Genomic DNA, 18,456 nt, shown 5'->3' with positions numbered 1-18,456 from the left:
TGTCCAAAGGTAAAATGCAATTTAAGCAGTAGTCTCTGCTAGTATGTTATTTTGTACATTTATTTCTCATAGTAGGTTACAATATTATTATACAATATTTCTAGTTTTTTTTATAATTAGCAATATGGATTTTATTTAATGCCTGAGGGAGAAATTGGTGCTCTGAAGCATAGCATATACTGACAGAAAATTAAATGGATGTTAATGTTATCTATATTTTATTAATAAAGAAGCGATTTCAGTTCCCCGTTGTATTGTCATTGTTTAAAAGGAATATGCTTCTCAATTCTTAATATGAAGCTATTAATTGTTTAATAAGGTATTTAGCAATTTGAGCACCTAAAAATTGTGCTGCATTAATAAAATACTAAACTTTTTTCTCTACATACGAATCTTCAGTATATGGAATATATATATATAGACAGAAAAGGGAAGCAGTATGCTCCCTCCCATATTTGGGCATAGCAGGGGTTGTGACACAATATATATATATATTGTGTCACAACCCCTGGTATGCCCAAATATGGGAGGGAGCATACTGCTTCCCTTTTCTGTCTATCGACTCACCCTAGGAGCCATCCAGGCAGAAAGCCATTTTTTTATGTTCCCTTGTTACATTTGTGCTGATAAATAAATAAAGGGAGACTATATATAAAGAATTCTCTTTTTCTTTCTCCTGCGTATCGTGTACTCCATTACAATACAAAGCTGTTTGGAAATGTATGAGGTATAATCTTGTTTAAATAGTTTAAACCACGGCTGTCACGCTCGATCGTGTCATGTGATGTACCGTGACATATCGCAATGTTTTTTGCCTTTGCAGAGCCAGGGCAGGTGTGGTCTGCGCATCCGGCCCACGGCCCGCCAGTTTGACAGTCCTGATTTAAACCCTCAAAATCTTTGCAAAATGCTTCTGCAAATAAGTGAGATGATTCTGGTTAGGCTACTGCTACGTATGTCTTCAGAGGATGTGATCCAGAGCCATACTATTTCAGAATCTCGGGGTGTTTTCCTCACAGTTTAATTCTCTTCCCATTTCTCCCTGCACCCACAGAAAAATAATCATTACAAAGAGAAGAAAGGAAGGTCTTCCTCCCTTGAACTTTAAAATGCCTACATGGTGAGGAAAACCTGTTAGAAATTTGGTCTTGTTCTTCCAGCCTAGATTATGCCCTTCCTGAACCATTAATATCAGATTCCTTGAGCTCTTTGTTCACTGCCAAAAGAGTCTTCACTGAACAGAAATAAACTTATGCTTTCTGAAGTCACTTTATTTTGGGGAAGAAGGGCAGCACCCCCCCCAAAAAAATCAGTAGCCTTTTGTTCCCCTTCTTTGTGGACAGTGCTTTGTGGGCTCCTTCTTTTAGTAACTGTTGTTCTTGTGTAGGCTGTAAGTGGAAAAAGTTGGCTTAATTCCCTCATTGATAGTCAAAAATATACAATTGTGGATTTAAAACATTTGTGTATCCCTTAAAGTGTCTAATCCATATCACTCAAGAATATACGGTTAACATATTTTTTTTAAAAAATAGTAGTAAGACAGTAAATAAAAATTATCAACGTGAGCCGTGGTGGTACAGTGATTAGAGTGCAATACTGCAGGCTACTTTTGCTGACTACTGGACTGCAATTTGGTAGTTCAAATCTTACCAGGCTCAAAGTTGACTCAACCTTCCATCCTTCCGAGGTGGGTAAAATGAGGACCCAGATTTTTGGGGGCAATAGGCTGACTCTGTAAACCCTTTGCGGAGGGCTGTAAAAGCACCGTGAAGCAGTATATAAGTCTAAGTGCTATTGCTATTATATCACACACACACATCAGAGGTGGTATTCAGCCAGTTCTCTCCAGTTCAGGCGAACCACTAGCGGCGGCTGCGGCTCCTCCCACCTGCCCTGACATAATGCGTGAGCACTGCACATGCACAGCGCGCGCTCACATTTGCGAACCGGTAGGGAAGGTAAGTAAATCCCACCGCTGACACATCTGTTCCAGTTAAGAGAAAAACAAAGTGGAATACTTCCTTCTTTGAGTTAATTTAATTAGCCTATGGATTAATCCTTCTCTGATTCTCTCTCAAGATTATATTGGGAGAAGGCTGCAGTGTTGCTTGTCTGCACCTAATACACAGCCATTTTCTTAACACCAAAGTAATCTTTAAATTGATTTCAAGAAAAGGCATTAATCAACATCAGCTGAAATAGACATGGTTTGGAGTGTGTTGGGATTGGAAATACCATGAGTTCTGCAGATTCCAAGATTTTTTTTTTTCTCAGATCACTGCCCCTGCTAAATATCAACTACAGAGGTTTCCATATCTATTGGTGGAAATACAATCTGAAAGTCAGCCTTCTCTTGTATAGATAGAGTTGCTTTTTCCCTTAGTGGAGAAAATCCTGAAAAGTCTTCTGATGATTCAAAGAATTCCTCCCTTAAAATCTTGTATTTTCAAGACGTTTCCTTAAATTTTTTTAATGCATCATTTATATTATCATTATTTTCTTCCTTAATGAAAACATTGCTTAAATCTTTCTTACTTCAACCAGTGCAACAACTATTCCCTTGCAAATCATTAGTTATTCCATTGTGCCAAATTTGTCAGCTCTTCTATCCTTCCTTAACGTCTAATTTAACCAAATGAATTTGAACAATATTTCTTTTCCTCCTGACTTGACTGGCTGGCAGTCAGTTGTTAACCTTTCCAGTTCAGTGACTTTTGTCTGTTAGTTGTGAAAGTATGACCATAAAGAAATACACTGTGTGTTGTCAAAGTCACATATAAATGTTAGTTGCTGTACATGAATTCATGTTGTTTATTTTAATTCGGAATAAAATAGTTATAAGAAAATAGCATTTGAACAGAAAATGGATGAAAATGCATTAATACAGTTCTTTTCTTTTTCTTCTCAGAATGAACTTCCAGACACCCGTGCAAAATTCCATGTACTTTTTCTATTCTTTGTGGCTGCCATGTTCTTCATCAGCATACTGTCATTGTTTAGTTACCACTGCTGGCTAGTTGGTAAAAACAGATCAACAATTGGTTAGTAAATTACAGGGATTATTATTCTTACTATTTCTGTTATTCTTTAGTTCCTACCCCATCCATTGACCTAGCAGCTCCAGGTTCTCCCAACTCATTCTCACAATAATTCTGTAAGCTGTGTCTATGTTAAGTTGTATCTGACCCAAGATTACCCTGTAAATTTAATATCTGATCATATTTGCATATAATTAGGCTCAAGAGAACAGAACAGAATAGAATAATAAAGTTGGAAGAGACCTTGTAGATCTTCTAGTCCAGTGGTTCTCAACCTTCCCAATGCTGCGACCCTTTAATACAGTTCCTCATGTTGTGGGGACCCCCAACCATAAAATTGGTGTCTCGGTTCTTAAGACCATCGAAAATAGGTGTTTTCCTATGGTCTTGGGCGACCCCTATGAAAGGGCTGTTCGACCCCAAAGGGGTCCCGACCCATAGGTTGAGAACCACTGTTCTAGTCTAACCCCATACTTAGGCAGGAAACCCTTTACCATTTCAGACAAATGGTTATCCAATCTCTTCTTAAAAACCTTCCAGTGTTGGAGCATTTACAACTTCTGGAGGCAAGTTGTTCCACTGGATTAATTGTTCTAACTCTCAGGAAATTTTTCCTTAGTTCTAGGTTGCTTCTCTCCTTGTGTCCTTTTGTAAGCACCTCTAAAGTGTCTTTAGACTTACAATCTTGTATCAGCAAAGGTCAGATTTCTGTTTCTTTTCTTATCAAACTAAACTTAACATAGCTAAGAAAATGAATAAATGAAATGGGAATGATGATAGGAGTTATTTCTGGCTACAGAAACGTTTCGGGAGATTGAAAAAAAAAATCTCCCAGGCCCCAATCACTTTGATGCCAGGCCACAATCACTTTGTTATGGACTATACACCCATTGCCTATTTAAAGGGGAATGAATAAGTATTTCTGTATATTCTGACCTTAACCATGCATGCTTCTAGTTTACACAAAATGGAAATTACAGCAAAGTAGCTTATTCTGTATCCAGAAATTAATATTTATAATTGTAAAGGGTTTGGAAGGAAAATTGTGTTTTTTTAATTGCTGACCAAAATAAATATTGCACAATCCTGTTTAGCTAGACAAATGATAGTGTTCTAAAGTATTGTTTTTTTCTCTTGATGTTTTTTTTTAAAATTATAATGGTCTGATCAAACGAAATAAAACTGATGCTGTAGATTTGTATCTGAAACAGTTTTTTTTCTCAAATGTAGTTTAACAGCTGTAACATGTTTTATAGCCTTGCAGGAGACAGTATTTTCATGAGAGATGACTCAATCTAAGAGATGCTTTATACTGTTATTCTTAATATTCCGCCACGGAAGACTTTCTCACTGTCCTAAATTGATTAATTTGTTTTCCTTTCTTTATGTGTGAGATAGAAGCTTTTCGGGCACCAATGTTTCGAAATGGACCTGACAAAAATGGCTTCTCTCTTGGATGTCAAAAAAACCTAAGAGAAGTTTTTGGAGATGAAAAGAAATACTGGTTGCTCCCTATTTTTACAAGGTACTGTCATTTATATATTTTAGTTATAAATTCTAAACTTTGGGTATAGAGTTCAGACGTATATAAATCTTTAAATGATATTCATCTAACACCACTATATACTATATTCTGGTCTGGGACCAGAATTAAAAATTGATATAGCATTCTAAATTAACACACTAATATTAAACCAAAATGGTACCTTATGATTACTCTTAGCCATACAGGTAATCCTTGAATTAGGGCCACTTGTTCAGTGACCATTCAAAATTATGACAGCACTGAATGAAGGGGATTTACTGCAACCATGCAGCCAGTGTAGCATCCCTGTGGTCACATGATCACAATCCACATATTCAATACCTGGCTTCTGATTACAATGTGTCAGGTGATCTCAATTTCCTACATTTCCTGTCAGCTTCTCACAAAAATAGTCATTGGAGAAATAGGCAGGAAGTTGGAAGATCCTCCTGCTTCTAATATACCCTATAGCAGGGGTGTCAAACTCGCGTCATCACGGCAGTGTCACCTGACTTATCAGGACTTTTTCCCCCTTATGCTAAACTGGGCGTGGGCGTGGCCAGCACGTGACGCATCTGTCCTGCGGGCTGCGAGTTTGACAGCCGTGCACTATAATGTTAACTCATCTACCCTCCTGCATTCAGTAGCACCTGCTTTTGGGGGGCCCACTCCCTCTGCAACTGCACAACCACATTCTGGGGTGTCTTTTGCTCATCACCACACACCTCCCTGCACTTCAGAGCGCCCACCCACAGTCCCCTATATATCATCTCTTTCAACCCACACAGATTGCTGTTGATAGGCAATGTGATCATATGACATCACACTTTACAACTGTATCAGTAAAGCAACACACATTCTTGTTCCAATTGCAGTCATAACCTGAGGACTGCCTGTATTATACTTAGTGCTTAGTGAAATCAACATCCACTTCTTAAATGTTCTGAGTAATAATAATAATAATAATAAATATTTATTTCTTAGCCGCACCCTCTCCCGATGGACTCAGGGCGGCGTACAACAAAACATAGGAAATAAATATATCGACATACATATAACAAAACATATACCAAGACATATATACGACATATACAAGGAGGAGGTGAACTGATAGATAAAAACAAGTAAAAACACAATGTTTAAAAACCCCTAAATAAATTGAATGCAATTAAAATACCCCAAATAAAAAACCCGTCAGGAGCGATATAGTTGGATCAAAGTTGAGCCAGGCCAGCAACTTGAAAAAGGTGGGTCTTGAGCTTTACACGAAAGGAGCGGAGGTCAGAGGTATTCCTAATATCCGGGGGGAGGTCATTCCACAGGGCTGGGCCCGCCACAGAGAAGGCTCTACTCCTAGGCGCCGCCCCTCGACACTGTCTGGTGGACGGCACCTGGAGGAGGCCCTCTCTGTGCGAGCGTATTGGTCGCAGGGATGTATGGGGCAGAATACGATCCCGCAAGTAACTAGGTCCTAAGCCATGGAGCGCTTTAAAGATTGTTATCAAAACCTTGAAACGCACCCGATAGACCACAGGAAGCCAGTGCAGCTCGCGCAGGAATGGTGTCACATGGGAGTACCTAGTACTCCCCATAATTACCTGCGCGGCTGCGTTCTGGACCAACTGTAGCCTCCGGGTGCATTTCAAGGGAAGCCCCATGTAGAGAGCGTTACAGTAGTCCAAGCGAGACGTCACCAGCGCATGAGTGACTGTGCGTAAGGCGTCCCGGTCCAGTAGGGGGCGCAATTGGCGCACCAGGCGAACCTGGTGGAACGCCCCCCTTGCCACGGCTGTCACATGGTCATCCATGGACAGCCGGGCATCCAGGAGGACGCCCAAATTGCGCGCCCGCTCCACGGGGGCAAGTTGAATGCCCCCGATGGCCAATGATGGAATTAATTGGCTGAACCGGGGAGCCGGTACCCACAGCCACTCTATCTTGGAGGGGTTGAGTTTGAGTCGGTTGTCATCCATCCAGATCCGTACGGCTTCCACACACCGGGACATCACTTCGATGGCCTCGTTGGGGTGGTTCGGGGTGGAAAAGTACAGCTGAGTATCATCAGCGTACAGATGGTATCCCACCCCGAAACCACGGATGATCTCACCCAGCGGCTTCATATATGTGTTGAACAGGAGTGGCGAGAGGACCGACCCCTGTGGCACCCCACAAGTAAGGGGGCGTAGGGTCGACCTCTCCTCCCCTGCCAACACACGCTGCGTCCGGCCAGAAAGGTAGGAGCCGAACCACCGCAAAACGGTGCCCCGGACCCCCAACCCCTCCAGCCGGCGCAGCAGGATACCATGGTCGATGTAGTGCATTAAACACACTTTTTGCTGAATTAGTCTCATCTTTTAATCATACAAAGTACTGACAATAATGTAGGCACTTTAGTTGCTACTAATGCATGTAGACCAATAAATTCAAAAGGTGTTTATTACATATACTGCCTTTTTGTAATTGCCATTACAAATAGTCCTATAATACTTGATGAAGTCAGCAGTCCAATTAGCCAGTTACATTTTTTTTTATCGACAATGCACCATCAAATAATTTTGAATTCCTAATGTCCATATTGCTTCCAGGAATGATTTATTTAGCAATATCTAAAGGCCTTTATTAAAAATTGTAAATGGTTCAGAATTGTTTGGCCCAAAAAGTGAAGCAAGAGTACAGTTTACTCTGGAATTACTTAGACTGCACCAGGAATATACTGATAAAGATTGCAAGAACATACTGTTCAGACGTTCCTGATCTGAAAAGCAGCTTATGAACGTTTAATTTTTTTTAGATGACATCTTTTGACATTTGCAGACAAATTATTAATGTCAAATAATTGTCAATGTTCTCTGAAAGCTACATGAAGCTACAATAAGCTTTTTCTTGCCACAGGTACAATACTTGGTGCTGAATATGTTATGTTCATGGCCTATGTACCCCTCTTCCACATAATGTGATGTTTAAAAGCATAAATTGTATAGATGTTTCTGTTGTGTGTATTCAGCAGACTAATGAAATACTTCTTCTGTCTTATTTATTGTACTGTGCAGCTTAGGAGATGGTTGCAGCTTTCCAACACGCCTGGTGATTATGGATCCCGAGCAGCTCGCTGTCTCAAGCCAAAATGAAACTGTTAAAAGGTGCATACAATGCTTTCTACATAGGTACACAGAGGTCTGTTACTGCACGTTCTTACACACAGGGGACCACTTTTATCTCATCAGCAGATAATCAGAGACAAGAATTCATTTCCCAGATAGTTTTAAGCCTAATTGCAATGAGCATTGATGAGAGAATGAATGGATAATGTAACACATATGAAGAAGCCTGGCATGGAACTTTCAGTTTGCTTGCCCATCATCATCCCTGTGTCTGAAACGGTATATTGGACTGATTGCGAAGTTTCTTATTCTAGAGCAGAGAGAAAAAATCTGATTTGGGAATCCCAGTCTCTTCAGACACAGAGCTAATAAGGATTCTGGTGTGGGTTTCTGCAGAGGGAAACCACTCTTCCAGTTTTTTGATGACAAACCAGTAAGATTGATCATAGAAACGAAACCAGAGTTGATAAGAATACGGGATAGGCCATGAGCATGGCCATGGTGGGTGTGGCCTACTTGGTCTCCTCCACCACAGTGTGTGTGGGGGGTGTATTTTTACCCTCCCTAGGCTCCGGAAGCTTTCCTCGAGCCTCCAGGAGAGTGTAAACAGCCTCCTCCAAGCTCCGGAGGCCGGAAATGGACTCATTTCCGGACTTCCGGGAGACCTGTTTTTTGCCCTCCCCAGGCTCCGAAGGCTTTCCTCGAGCCTCCGGGAAGGCAAAAACTTCCTCCCCCAGGCTCCGGAGGCTGGAAACAAGCCCACTTCCGGGAGGCCCGTTTTTTTGCCCTCCCAGAGCCTCCGCATGGGCCCTGAACTTGCCTGGAATCAAAAATGGGCCTCATTGAGACTCCTAGGAGGGGTGGGGTGGGTGGGGCCAGCCAGTCCTTTCAACTACCAGTTCAGTGAACCAGATGTAAAATTAGCATCCGGTTCACCCAAACAGGTCTGAACCGTCGGACTCCCACCCCTGGTTTAATGGCTTTGGGAGGCAGAGTGAAGAGCCACACCAAGAGGAATGGTCAGACAAGAGGCAGCTAAGTCCACAAAAGGAATGTGGGTGTGGTAAATGTCTTAGAAGGGACACTCCCTTGTTTCTTGGGTTGTAAATGCAAATGAAAGTTGTACTTTCAAACTTGCCAAGTCCTATTACAGTAAGCTTACAATGAAATAGAATTAATCTAGCCAGTCACATTACTGGGTTACACACTAGGCTAACACTATATGGGATACATCAATTTGGTTCTTTGGTTTGCATTCCCTTTTTTGTTGTTGTTTTTTAAGCTTCATTTTTATTTTTATTATAATTGTACATTAATTTCTTGCTGATTCTGGCAGATGAAATAAATAGGGGATGTGTATTGAAAACTCTTATTCAGTTAAATTGTTTTAACTGAAAATGTGCAGACAAACTTTAGGACTACTTTTCCGTGACTTTGTATTTCTGTTCTGTGAAGTTTGCTGAGCCTAGATTGGATTCTTGCCATCTGTTTTTGATGTACAAATGGAGAAATTAGAAACAAAAGGTTTCTAGCTGTGTCTTTCAAATTTTGAAAGTAGCATATAAGCCAATGAGTCCAATCAGTACCCAAATTAAAATATCCCTGATAGGCGTCTGAGTATTATATTTATGATTTTTTTAAAAAAAAAATCTAATCTTGTTTGTGGGACTTTCTTATAAATTTAGAGTTGTTTTTCTTTCGGCTAAACATGAATGTTATACAGTAGTTAGGGCTACAAATCTAAGCTTTGAAAATCTGAACGATCATTAGATTAGATTTAGAAAAATCTAAAATCATTGAAGGCTTGCAGCTTACATCTGTTGGACTATAGGAGTAGATAATTAGAAGCAACAGAGGTGTAGTTCTAAACATATTTTATGAAGAATTGCAAGAGTGAACCTTTGTGGGAATCCATTCTCTCTAACAGAAATTTTACTTTTCAGCTCTTCTACTAGTCAGCCATTTCCTACTAGGCCACTCAGCGAATCTCAAAATCGACTGCTCGCCGGTGATAACCAGTGGGTAGAGGTCAGTTCAGAAGATGAAACTGTTAAATCAGGTATGCATAATTATGGCAGCTTGTTACAGGGCAGAATTTTACAATTCATTTTTTTCCCCTAAATCTATTTTTATTTTATTCAACAAAAGTTAGCATACCAATCACCCCAAAAAATTAAAAAGAAAAAAAGAAAAGAGAACAAGCAAGACTTTAAAAAGAAAAAGGTGCATTAAAAAAAGACTAACACATATACACATATTGTCCTCCTTAGTTGAATGTTGATTAATACAACAATATTTGTTTCCCACCCCTTGTGAAACAGGCCCAAAGAATTTAAAATTACTAATTCTATTTACAAGTTGTTAACCTATTATCTGTATGCAGTATTAATTAAAAAATACTTAACAGGAAGAACAGTAATAATAAAAGACAAAATTGAAATTCCAAAAACCTCTGTTAATGAACTGATATGATAATAAACTCGTAGAAAATTTATGGCTTCGTAACTATCCCAAATTATTCCAAATATTAACCCTGATTGATCCTGAATCAAATATCCATGTTTGTTTCCTAATACCATCTCCTTTCAATTGTTGACTGATTAAATATAATACATCCAATCTCCAAAGTCAGTTTGTCCTCCCAAAAAAGTTCAGATGAAATTGGTCCCTAGTTAAATGTGATATATTCCCCAACTGCCTTCATTCCACTTTAAAAAGACCAATTTACAACTTATCCATCCAGACCAGAGGTGGCATTCATCTGCTTCTCTCCATTTTGGGCGAACCGGTAGGGGCTGCTGTGGGAGGCTCCACCCACCTGCCCTGACATAATGCTTGAGCACTGTGCATGCATAGAAGGCAATGTGTATGCGCAGACGTGGCACATGCGCTCACATTTGCGAACTGGTAGGGAAGGTAAGTGAATCCCACCGCTGACCCAGACCATTTTCTATTGTTATAAAAGTGCAGGCTTGAACTTCAGGGAGGCATATGGAGTCAAGTCTGTTATTTCTAAATCCGAGTTCATACTTCTTCCCAGCAAATCTACTGCTTTGAAATTACATTCCTTTTGTGGGTTTAATTTATTTACAGTCACTTGCCTCTGAATGTTTTCCACAGTCATTATGAGTTCATCAAACCATTTAAAAAAGTTTTCGGCTAAGAATTGCATGCTGACAAGTATCACCCTCCTTCCCTTTTCTGTTGTCCAATACATTGTTGTTCAATGTGGTGGATAAGAGTTCTTCTGGATATTTTGTTCCAAAATTAAAAAGGATTAAGAAAAATAAACTCCAAACTTTTTGCAAATTGATAAAATTAAAAATCCATGTAGTGAATCAATCTATATATATATATATATATATATATATATATATATATATATATATATATATATATATATATATATATATATATATATATATATATATATATATATATCACTCCTAACACACCTCAGGTTGTGTGTTGTGTTAAGATACAGCCTGTTGTGCCTTAAAATGGCTTCTACTGTACTTTTGTAAAATGGCTTCTACTGTACGTGCAGAGGAGTTGCCATGCTTCACAGTACTCCACAAGGGGCCTCCCTCTGGTAAGGGGGAAAATCCAGAAATTACGTTTGTTCTGGACATTTTCCCCCTATGAATAAATACCTGGGCAATGCCGGGTTATCAGGTCCAATAAAAATATAAAACCACTTTCACTATCCAAAGTAAGGCCATGTTTCCATATGGAAAAGCTGAAGTTAATAAAAACAGCCAAATAGATCAAAGGAAAAAAGCAAAAAAGAACAGATAAAATCCAGCAAGGGGTTGAAATAATTCAGCATTTGGCTAACCAATTACCTTTTAAAGATGAAAATAGCAAAGCAAAATGAAGTTAAAACCCACGCTTGCTTTCCAGAATGGTTTGTTGATAGGAAAAGTTCAATAAAATACTAATGACTTTCTGGCTGCTCCCATAGGGAACTGTAGTTTTCAAGATCCCCCCTTCCAGGTGGCTCCACAGCCATCCAAAAGTCATCTTGGGTCATTCCTAAGTGCCTCCATTTAAATCTGGGGACCAACACTGCCAAAGAATTAACTTTGGCAACAAAAAACAGCAGATCATCGGCAAATGATAAAACTCTTCCTACCGGGCAGCAGCCATCTTGGGGAAGGATTTCACAATTCCTATGGAAAATAAATATCTGGAGAGGATTTGTCAAATTTATATGGCCGCCCATTTCATAAAAAGATTCTCAGCAAAATGCTACAATTAAAACAATAAGTACATTAAAATAATCATTATTTAAAACATAAACAGTCACTATTAAAATAATTAAAACACCTGGCATAGGAGGCAGTGAATATCAGCAAACAAAAGACAACTAGTTCGTGTGAAGTACTAGTACCACTTTATAAAACCCTAGTAAGACCACACCTGGAATACTGCAACCAATTTTGGTCATCATACTACAAAAAGGATGTAGAGACTTTGGAAAAAGTTCAGAGAAGATCAACTAAGATGATCAAAGGCCTGGAGACTAAAACATGAAGGAGTCTAAAGAAAAGAAGAATTAGGAGCGACATGATAGCAGTATTTTAGCCTTTGAGAGGCTGCCACAATGAAGAGGGGGTGAAATTATTCTCCAAAGCACCAGAGGGCAGGACAAGAAACAATAGCTGGAAACTAATCAAAGAGAAAAGCAACTTGGAATTAAGGAGAAGCTTCCTAACAGTGAGGACAATTAACCATTGGAACACCTTGCCTCCAGAAATCATGGGCGCTCCATCACTGGATGTTTTTAACAAGAGTCTAGACAGTCACTTATCTAAAATGTTATAGGTTCTCCTGATTGAGCAGGAGGCTGGACTAGAAGACCTCCAAGGTCCCTTCCAAACTAAGAAGTAATTGCGCCCTCCTTTGTTTCTGATGTGTAAAACATCTAAACCAGGTTCTTCTTCTTTTTCAGGTGTAAAAAAACATATTATAGTTTCATTGGAGAGCTGATCTTATCTCAGAATCCATTTCTTTCAGAGAAGGAGAAATGGTAAGAAAATGTATATTCAGAAAAGTCAATATGACTTTGCTTCCAAAATCTTTTATGTAAACAGGAAAGAAAACATGGGCCACACTATAGGGTGACCTTGAGTAGCACTTAATAATAAAATATTTTCTGTCTTACTTTGCATATATTTTTTTATATTAGCTTATTTTCACCACTTCATTCCACAAGGTTACCATATTAAGCATTAATTTAATTTGAGCTGCTTCCAAATTTAGCAGGTTTTAATTCTGTTCTGCAAAAGAAATGACTATAAGTGTATGAAATAAGGGCAAATGCTGCTTTACATCCAAATTTTGTCTGAAATACAGAAAAGGGATTTCCAGTATTGATACTAAACATCATTTCGGATTTTTTTCCAAAAACAGTAGATAGATTTCATGAAGTTGCAGGCTAAATAAAAAAAAACAGATAAAAGAACTCCAAAGATGGAAGCTTTGCAAAGCATTGACCGAGTAGAAACCTCTTCAGTATAAAAATAATAATAATTTCTGAGGTGGTATTTAGCCAGTTCTGACAGGTTATAGAGAACCGGTAGCGGAAATTTTGAGTAGTTTGGAGAACAGGCAAATACCCTGGCTCCGGCCCCATTGCCTCCCAGTCTCCCAGCTGATCTTTTTGTTGTTGTTGCCCTGAACAGGAGGATTGAGCTGGAAAGCAAGTTAGTGGGGTGGGGAAGGAATGGGGATTTTGCAGTAGCCTTCGTCTGCCACGACCACAATGCCACACCATGCCCACGAAGCCACGCTCACAGAACTGGTAGTAAAAAAATGTTGAATCCCACCACTGAATAATTTGTAAATTAGTTTGGCAAGAGAAAGCTGATTTAGCAAAGCATAAATCAGGTGTCATATGTGTTTTAGTATCTTTTCTGGAAAGCTTTTCTTACATACAGCAATTCATAGCAGAGAAATCCATTTTCAGTGCAGAATTAGTGTCTTTTACTTGCCTTTACTTACCTGTATTCAATGCAATACTTACTACCGTTTGTTTTCCAAATAGATTTCTACAATACATTTGTGCTTGGATATTATTTTTTTAAGGAAGACACCAATAAATCAATGGAACAGTTCCAGCATGTTAACAAGACACGGAAAATGAGATTGTTGATGGTATCCAGTGGATGCTTATAAGCACTTCCGGTGCAGAAAGTCTGATGCCTTAAGATTCGTGACGTGCATTTTTGCAACATGGACATAAGCTATTGCAAGGGCCACATTCTCAAACGCCCTGCAAGAGTCTGCAAGACTCTGAAGTGCAGAAACTATGCATTCCAACTGCACTGTGGCAGTGACTTGATTCTGCAAACTTCATTTGTGAAGCAATGCCATGCTGGTATCATTACTTTCCTAACAGTTCTGTGGAAGAAAGGTGCGGTAGGAAAGGGTAGTCATATAGTTTACTATAGCATTTCACCATTAACATTCCACAATACAGTTATATGTGGCTCAATCATCATCTGGTGGACTACTGATATTTGGTACTTCCTCCCCCCCCCCCCCATAACCCACATGAGTTAACCAGTAGTAATGGTACAGGTGTTGTAAAGCAGCCAGTCGAAAACTATGACTTTCTAACTTTCTCTGATAATCAAAGTCCTTTTCTTTCAGACTTGATTTGTTGCAATAGTGTTGTTACAATACTGTACAGTATTAGAGAAGCAAGGTTTCTTACTCAGCTCATTAGCCATTTGAAGCTCTAATTGAGAAAATTATTTTCCTGAGCAATTTTAGTCATTATTTTTAATTTCTAGGAAATGTGGCTAAGTGATGTTCACCCTTCCCGTTTTAGAATGTTTAATAATTGCGGATTTTATTTGTTAGCATTTTTGCCTGATATCCCCAATATATATATTCTTTCTGAAGTCTGCAGGTTATTCAGCCATGAACAGAAATCATTCCATTCTTCTTCTTCCTGTTCTTGCTTTTTTAAAATAGAAAATAAGCTGGCATGAAAGTGTTATTGAGGGATTGGATTTCATAACCCTCTGTACTAGGAACATTTGAGTGAACTAGGGAAGGAACTGGAGAAAGGGGATCTTGTTCACAGCCATCTGCTTTCATTGTTCAAGATTCCCCGTCTTTTCTATCTCTCTTTGATCTTGGATCTAAGCCTATCCCTTAACAATAAATACTGATGTATACTTTCAGTACAACGGTAAATGATTACATTAATCTGTTAGAGCAGGGGTGTCAAACTCAGGTTATCACAGCGGCATCACGTGGCATATCAGGACTTTTCCCCCCCTCGCGAAACCAGGTATGGGCGTGGCCAGCGCATGACGCATCCAGCCCACGGATCGGGAGTTTGACATCCCTGTGTTAGAGGGTAGGAAGACACTGGATGCTGGACTCTGACAAGAACTGTATGCCTGCATTTCCTTTCCCATAATTCACCAATGTTCTCATTATTATGACCTTTAACCATGTTGGCACATTTAGAAATATATTTTTAAATCTATTGCAATTGGTTGTATCTGTACAAGTGATATTCTTTTTTTAAAAAAACTAATATTATTATAACAACAGGAGGTAGAATAAATGCAAATTATATGTATCAATGTGGCTTTTCCAAATTAATTTTTAAAATGAGAAGAAATAAAAGACAGTGCAGTTCTTGTGACTCAATGCTGCATCCTATCTTTACAGTGTAAGTTAGGCCCAAGGTCTCATTACCCTCTTAGTCAGATAATGTGGCTTGGTGCTATGAATTAATGCAATCTGGTTCATCTAGATAAGATAAGAGGAAGTCAGACTGCTAGAACACAGTACAAATTCCGCAAATCCACAACTAAAAGTTACAGCAAATATATTATCCTTTAAATTATTTGGTACGTAGGAAAGATCAGTTATTGCAATCTAATTGTAATGATATGTGAGAAGGATCTTGGAAGACAGGGAAGAGCCATAGCCAGGGGAAGAGTTGGATAACAGCAACTTAAGCCATGGAAGCCATTTGGATGCGGATGTCTCAGAAGGGACCTTCTATGGTTTCTTGGACCTTAAAGATGGCAAGGGAGAAATGTTTTGCAAGGCTGATGTCATCCTTGTGAGGTTTATATTGAGCTCATCTTGAGCGTGTTTCCTTTCTGGACCATCTTGTAAGGCTGTCTTGCAGCTCTGAAATTATATGTCTCTGCTGTTGCCTTTTTGGTCCAGGAAACTAGGAATGGTTCCTTCAGAGATGTTTGCCATACCCCCATAGATTCCTTAGGCTAAGTTGCCTGTTGTCCAACCATTTCCCTGGCTCTGGCTCTTCCCAACTCCCAAAGTCATTCCCATGTACCATTACACCAAAAACTTGACTATAGCAAAAATTGTCTTAAAGGATAAATAAAAATTCAAATGCATCAGTAAAAATGAATGGATAACAGGGTTCTCTGAGTAAAGTAGGTATAGAAATGATAGCTCTTCGCACTTATTTGTTTGGCATCTACACAGTATCTCTAGTAATAATTAGGGTAAATTTAAAACTATGCTGGCAATATTTAGTACTTTAAATTATTTTGCAATCATTAAGCCATTGAAAAAATTCCAAGTGACTAGTGAAACCATCTATATTAGGGGTGTCAAACTCACATCGTCACCGCAGCATGTGACGTATTGGGACTTTTTTCCTTGCTACGACCTTCGTTAAACCGGGGATGGGCGTGGCCAGTGCATGATGCATTCTGCCTGCGGGCCAGAAGTTTGACAGCCCTGATCTATGTGTTGGGTCAGAAAGAAAAGTGTTTATAGTACTGAACTGTAACTAACAAGTAGGAAATCTTATTAATTTCAAGAAATTATACCAAAGAGTATGATATATCATGCTGATTGTATTGGAAGATGTGTAGATTTTATTTAAATGCTTTATCAAAGCATTTTGCTAATGAACGTGTAATGGTATAATTAGAAACATTTTATGTACATTCATTTTTGGGGAATTATAGCTTGCATATTGTAAGCATAGATTCTTGGTTGCCTTAGGAAGTCCCTTCCCAGGTATTATTTATGTTTAGTTCTACAAACGTAAGACTTGATTTACTGGCTGCTATTATAAATTAGATTTTATGCTGCAGTTTTAAATAAGAAAAGTATTTTCTAGTAATTATTTCTTATTCCAAGGAATTGTAATTAATAGAAAAGGCTTAAAACAGCACTTGATTAAACAGATCTCTGGCATCCTGTCTTGGCGAAATGTCTAGCAATTGTTATTTTTGTAATTTTCTATTAATGTAGTGACAAGGTCCAAGCAATTAAATGACACTATTTACAATACTGTATACAATTTCATTTAGACCATAGCTACCAAAAATGTATCTTATACACCTGTATTATAAAAGCAGGTTTTCAGTTAGTCTTAAAAATCCAGTGTGTATTTTCCAGATTATACTTGAAAATTTTAATAGAATGAGACTCCATGTTTACAAAATAAATTACTAAAGATCTTTTGCAAGATTGAACAGCAATTAAATGGCTCATACTTTGATCATATGTTGAGATAACATTTTTGTTTCCTGGTACCAAAGAACTGATAAACTATCAAACAGCTTATATTCTATTGCAATCCTAGTATCTGCCAGGATTCTTAAAATTACACTAGGAAAGCTTCAGAAAGCATTTTATGGAATGTGGTCTTTTAATTTAATCCTAAATATATTTACTTGGAAGCTCTTATTTTGTGAACATGACAACTATATGGCTCAAGACTGCACATTATAGGCCCTATAATATAGGGTATTACGGAAGTGTTTTCCACTACGTCTTATTTTTCCCTAGTATAAATTAATAGAATAGCATAGTTTGGCCAAAATTGCCGCAACCTGTGTTATATACCAGTGGGTACATCAGACACATTGCAATGTTGTTATGACAAAGATGTATGCAGATATTTTACTTATAGATCTCTCTGTTGTAGTAGTAGGCTTGCAAGTATTCAAATCTAAAATGGTACAAGGACACTTAGAGGATACATGTGAATGATGCATCTGTTCTTTATGTTGCAGATAGTATTCCTATGCACAGAAAAAGCATATTACCACTAATAATTTAATAAATACTTTTTAAATGGGCTTTTATAAATGAACTATGTAAGAGAGATCACTTTGCCTGAAATTTTCCTATTTTTAACTGCACCTTGTAATATCTTCATGTATATTTTCCACCAGTGTAATTAATTTTCAACCATGTTTGACTTTTGTATATCAAAATACAGATCGTGTCTTAATTATAACTGTTTTTTAAAAGCATAATCTTTAAGCCCTTCTTTGCCAAATTGATGATACATTAATGTGTTATGACATAATGAATGCATAAGAAAATAAATAACTTGGGAACAGGCTTTCCGCTATATTTCGATTTCAGTTATTTATTTTGCATTGTCATAAATGAGTAGGGACATAAAAAAAGAGGAAAGGCATTAAAATGCATTTGGCCTCTATTGAAATACAAAATCCCTCAGCCATTTTTATACACTGCCTGGGGAGTTTTAAAAGCAAATATCTTCCACTTCTTAATTCAGTTAAGACAACACTCATTAACTGATGATTAAAATCTTAAATTAATTGGATGTCTTTTCTGCTACTAACATTTCAAGGGCAGCTTTAACATACCCTAAATTAGTGTCTTCCAAATAAAAGGTTTACTGAGCCTATACCAATGGCAACTATCCAGCCTTGCTTTAGCCATTCATTAATAACTCTTTCAATCGGGTGACTCCTAAATCAAAATGTACTTCCAATCTGGAAGCTTGATTTTATACCAG

General features: G+C 38.3%; 1 protein-coding gene across 2 annotated transcripts in view; it reads left to right on the top strand.

The window, feature by feature from the left end:
- Positions 1-17,919, top strand: part of ZDHHC20 (zDHHC palmitoyltransferase 20) — a 66,777-nt gene extending 48,858 nt beyond the window's left edge. The window contains exons 8-13 of one of the 2 annotated variants that reach the window (XR_014175262.1): positions 2,909-3,041; positions 4,437-4,563; positions 7,614-7,703; positions 9,608-9,723; positions 12,619-12,706; positions 13,714-17,919. Coding sequence is in view for 1 of the 2 variants with exons in the window: in XM_081951669.1 (XP_081807795.1) it covers positions 2,909-3,041; positions 4,437-4,563; positions 7,614-7,703; positions 9,608-9,723; positions 12,619-12,656 (504 nt within the window). In the remaining variant the exon portion in view is untranslated. The remainder of the gene's footprint in view (positions 1-2,908; positions 3,042-4,436; positions 4,564-7,613; positions 7,704-9,607; positions 9,724-12,618; positions 12,707-13,713) is intronic. The other variant, XM_081951669.1, reaches the window with a different exon arrangement.
- Positions 17,920-18,456: the final 537 nt, after the last annotated feature.

The sequence above is a fragment of the Natrix helvetica genome (assembly GCF_964273705.1).
Source record: "Natrix helvetica genome assembly, chromosome: 4".
Lineage (NCBI taxonomy): Eukaryota > Metazoa > Chordata > Lepidosauria > Squamata > Natricidae > Natrix > Natrix helvetica.
Note: the sequence above shows the minus strand (reverse complement) of the source record. Positions and strands in the feature narration are given on the sequence as shown.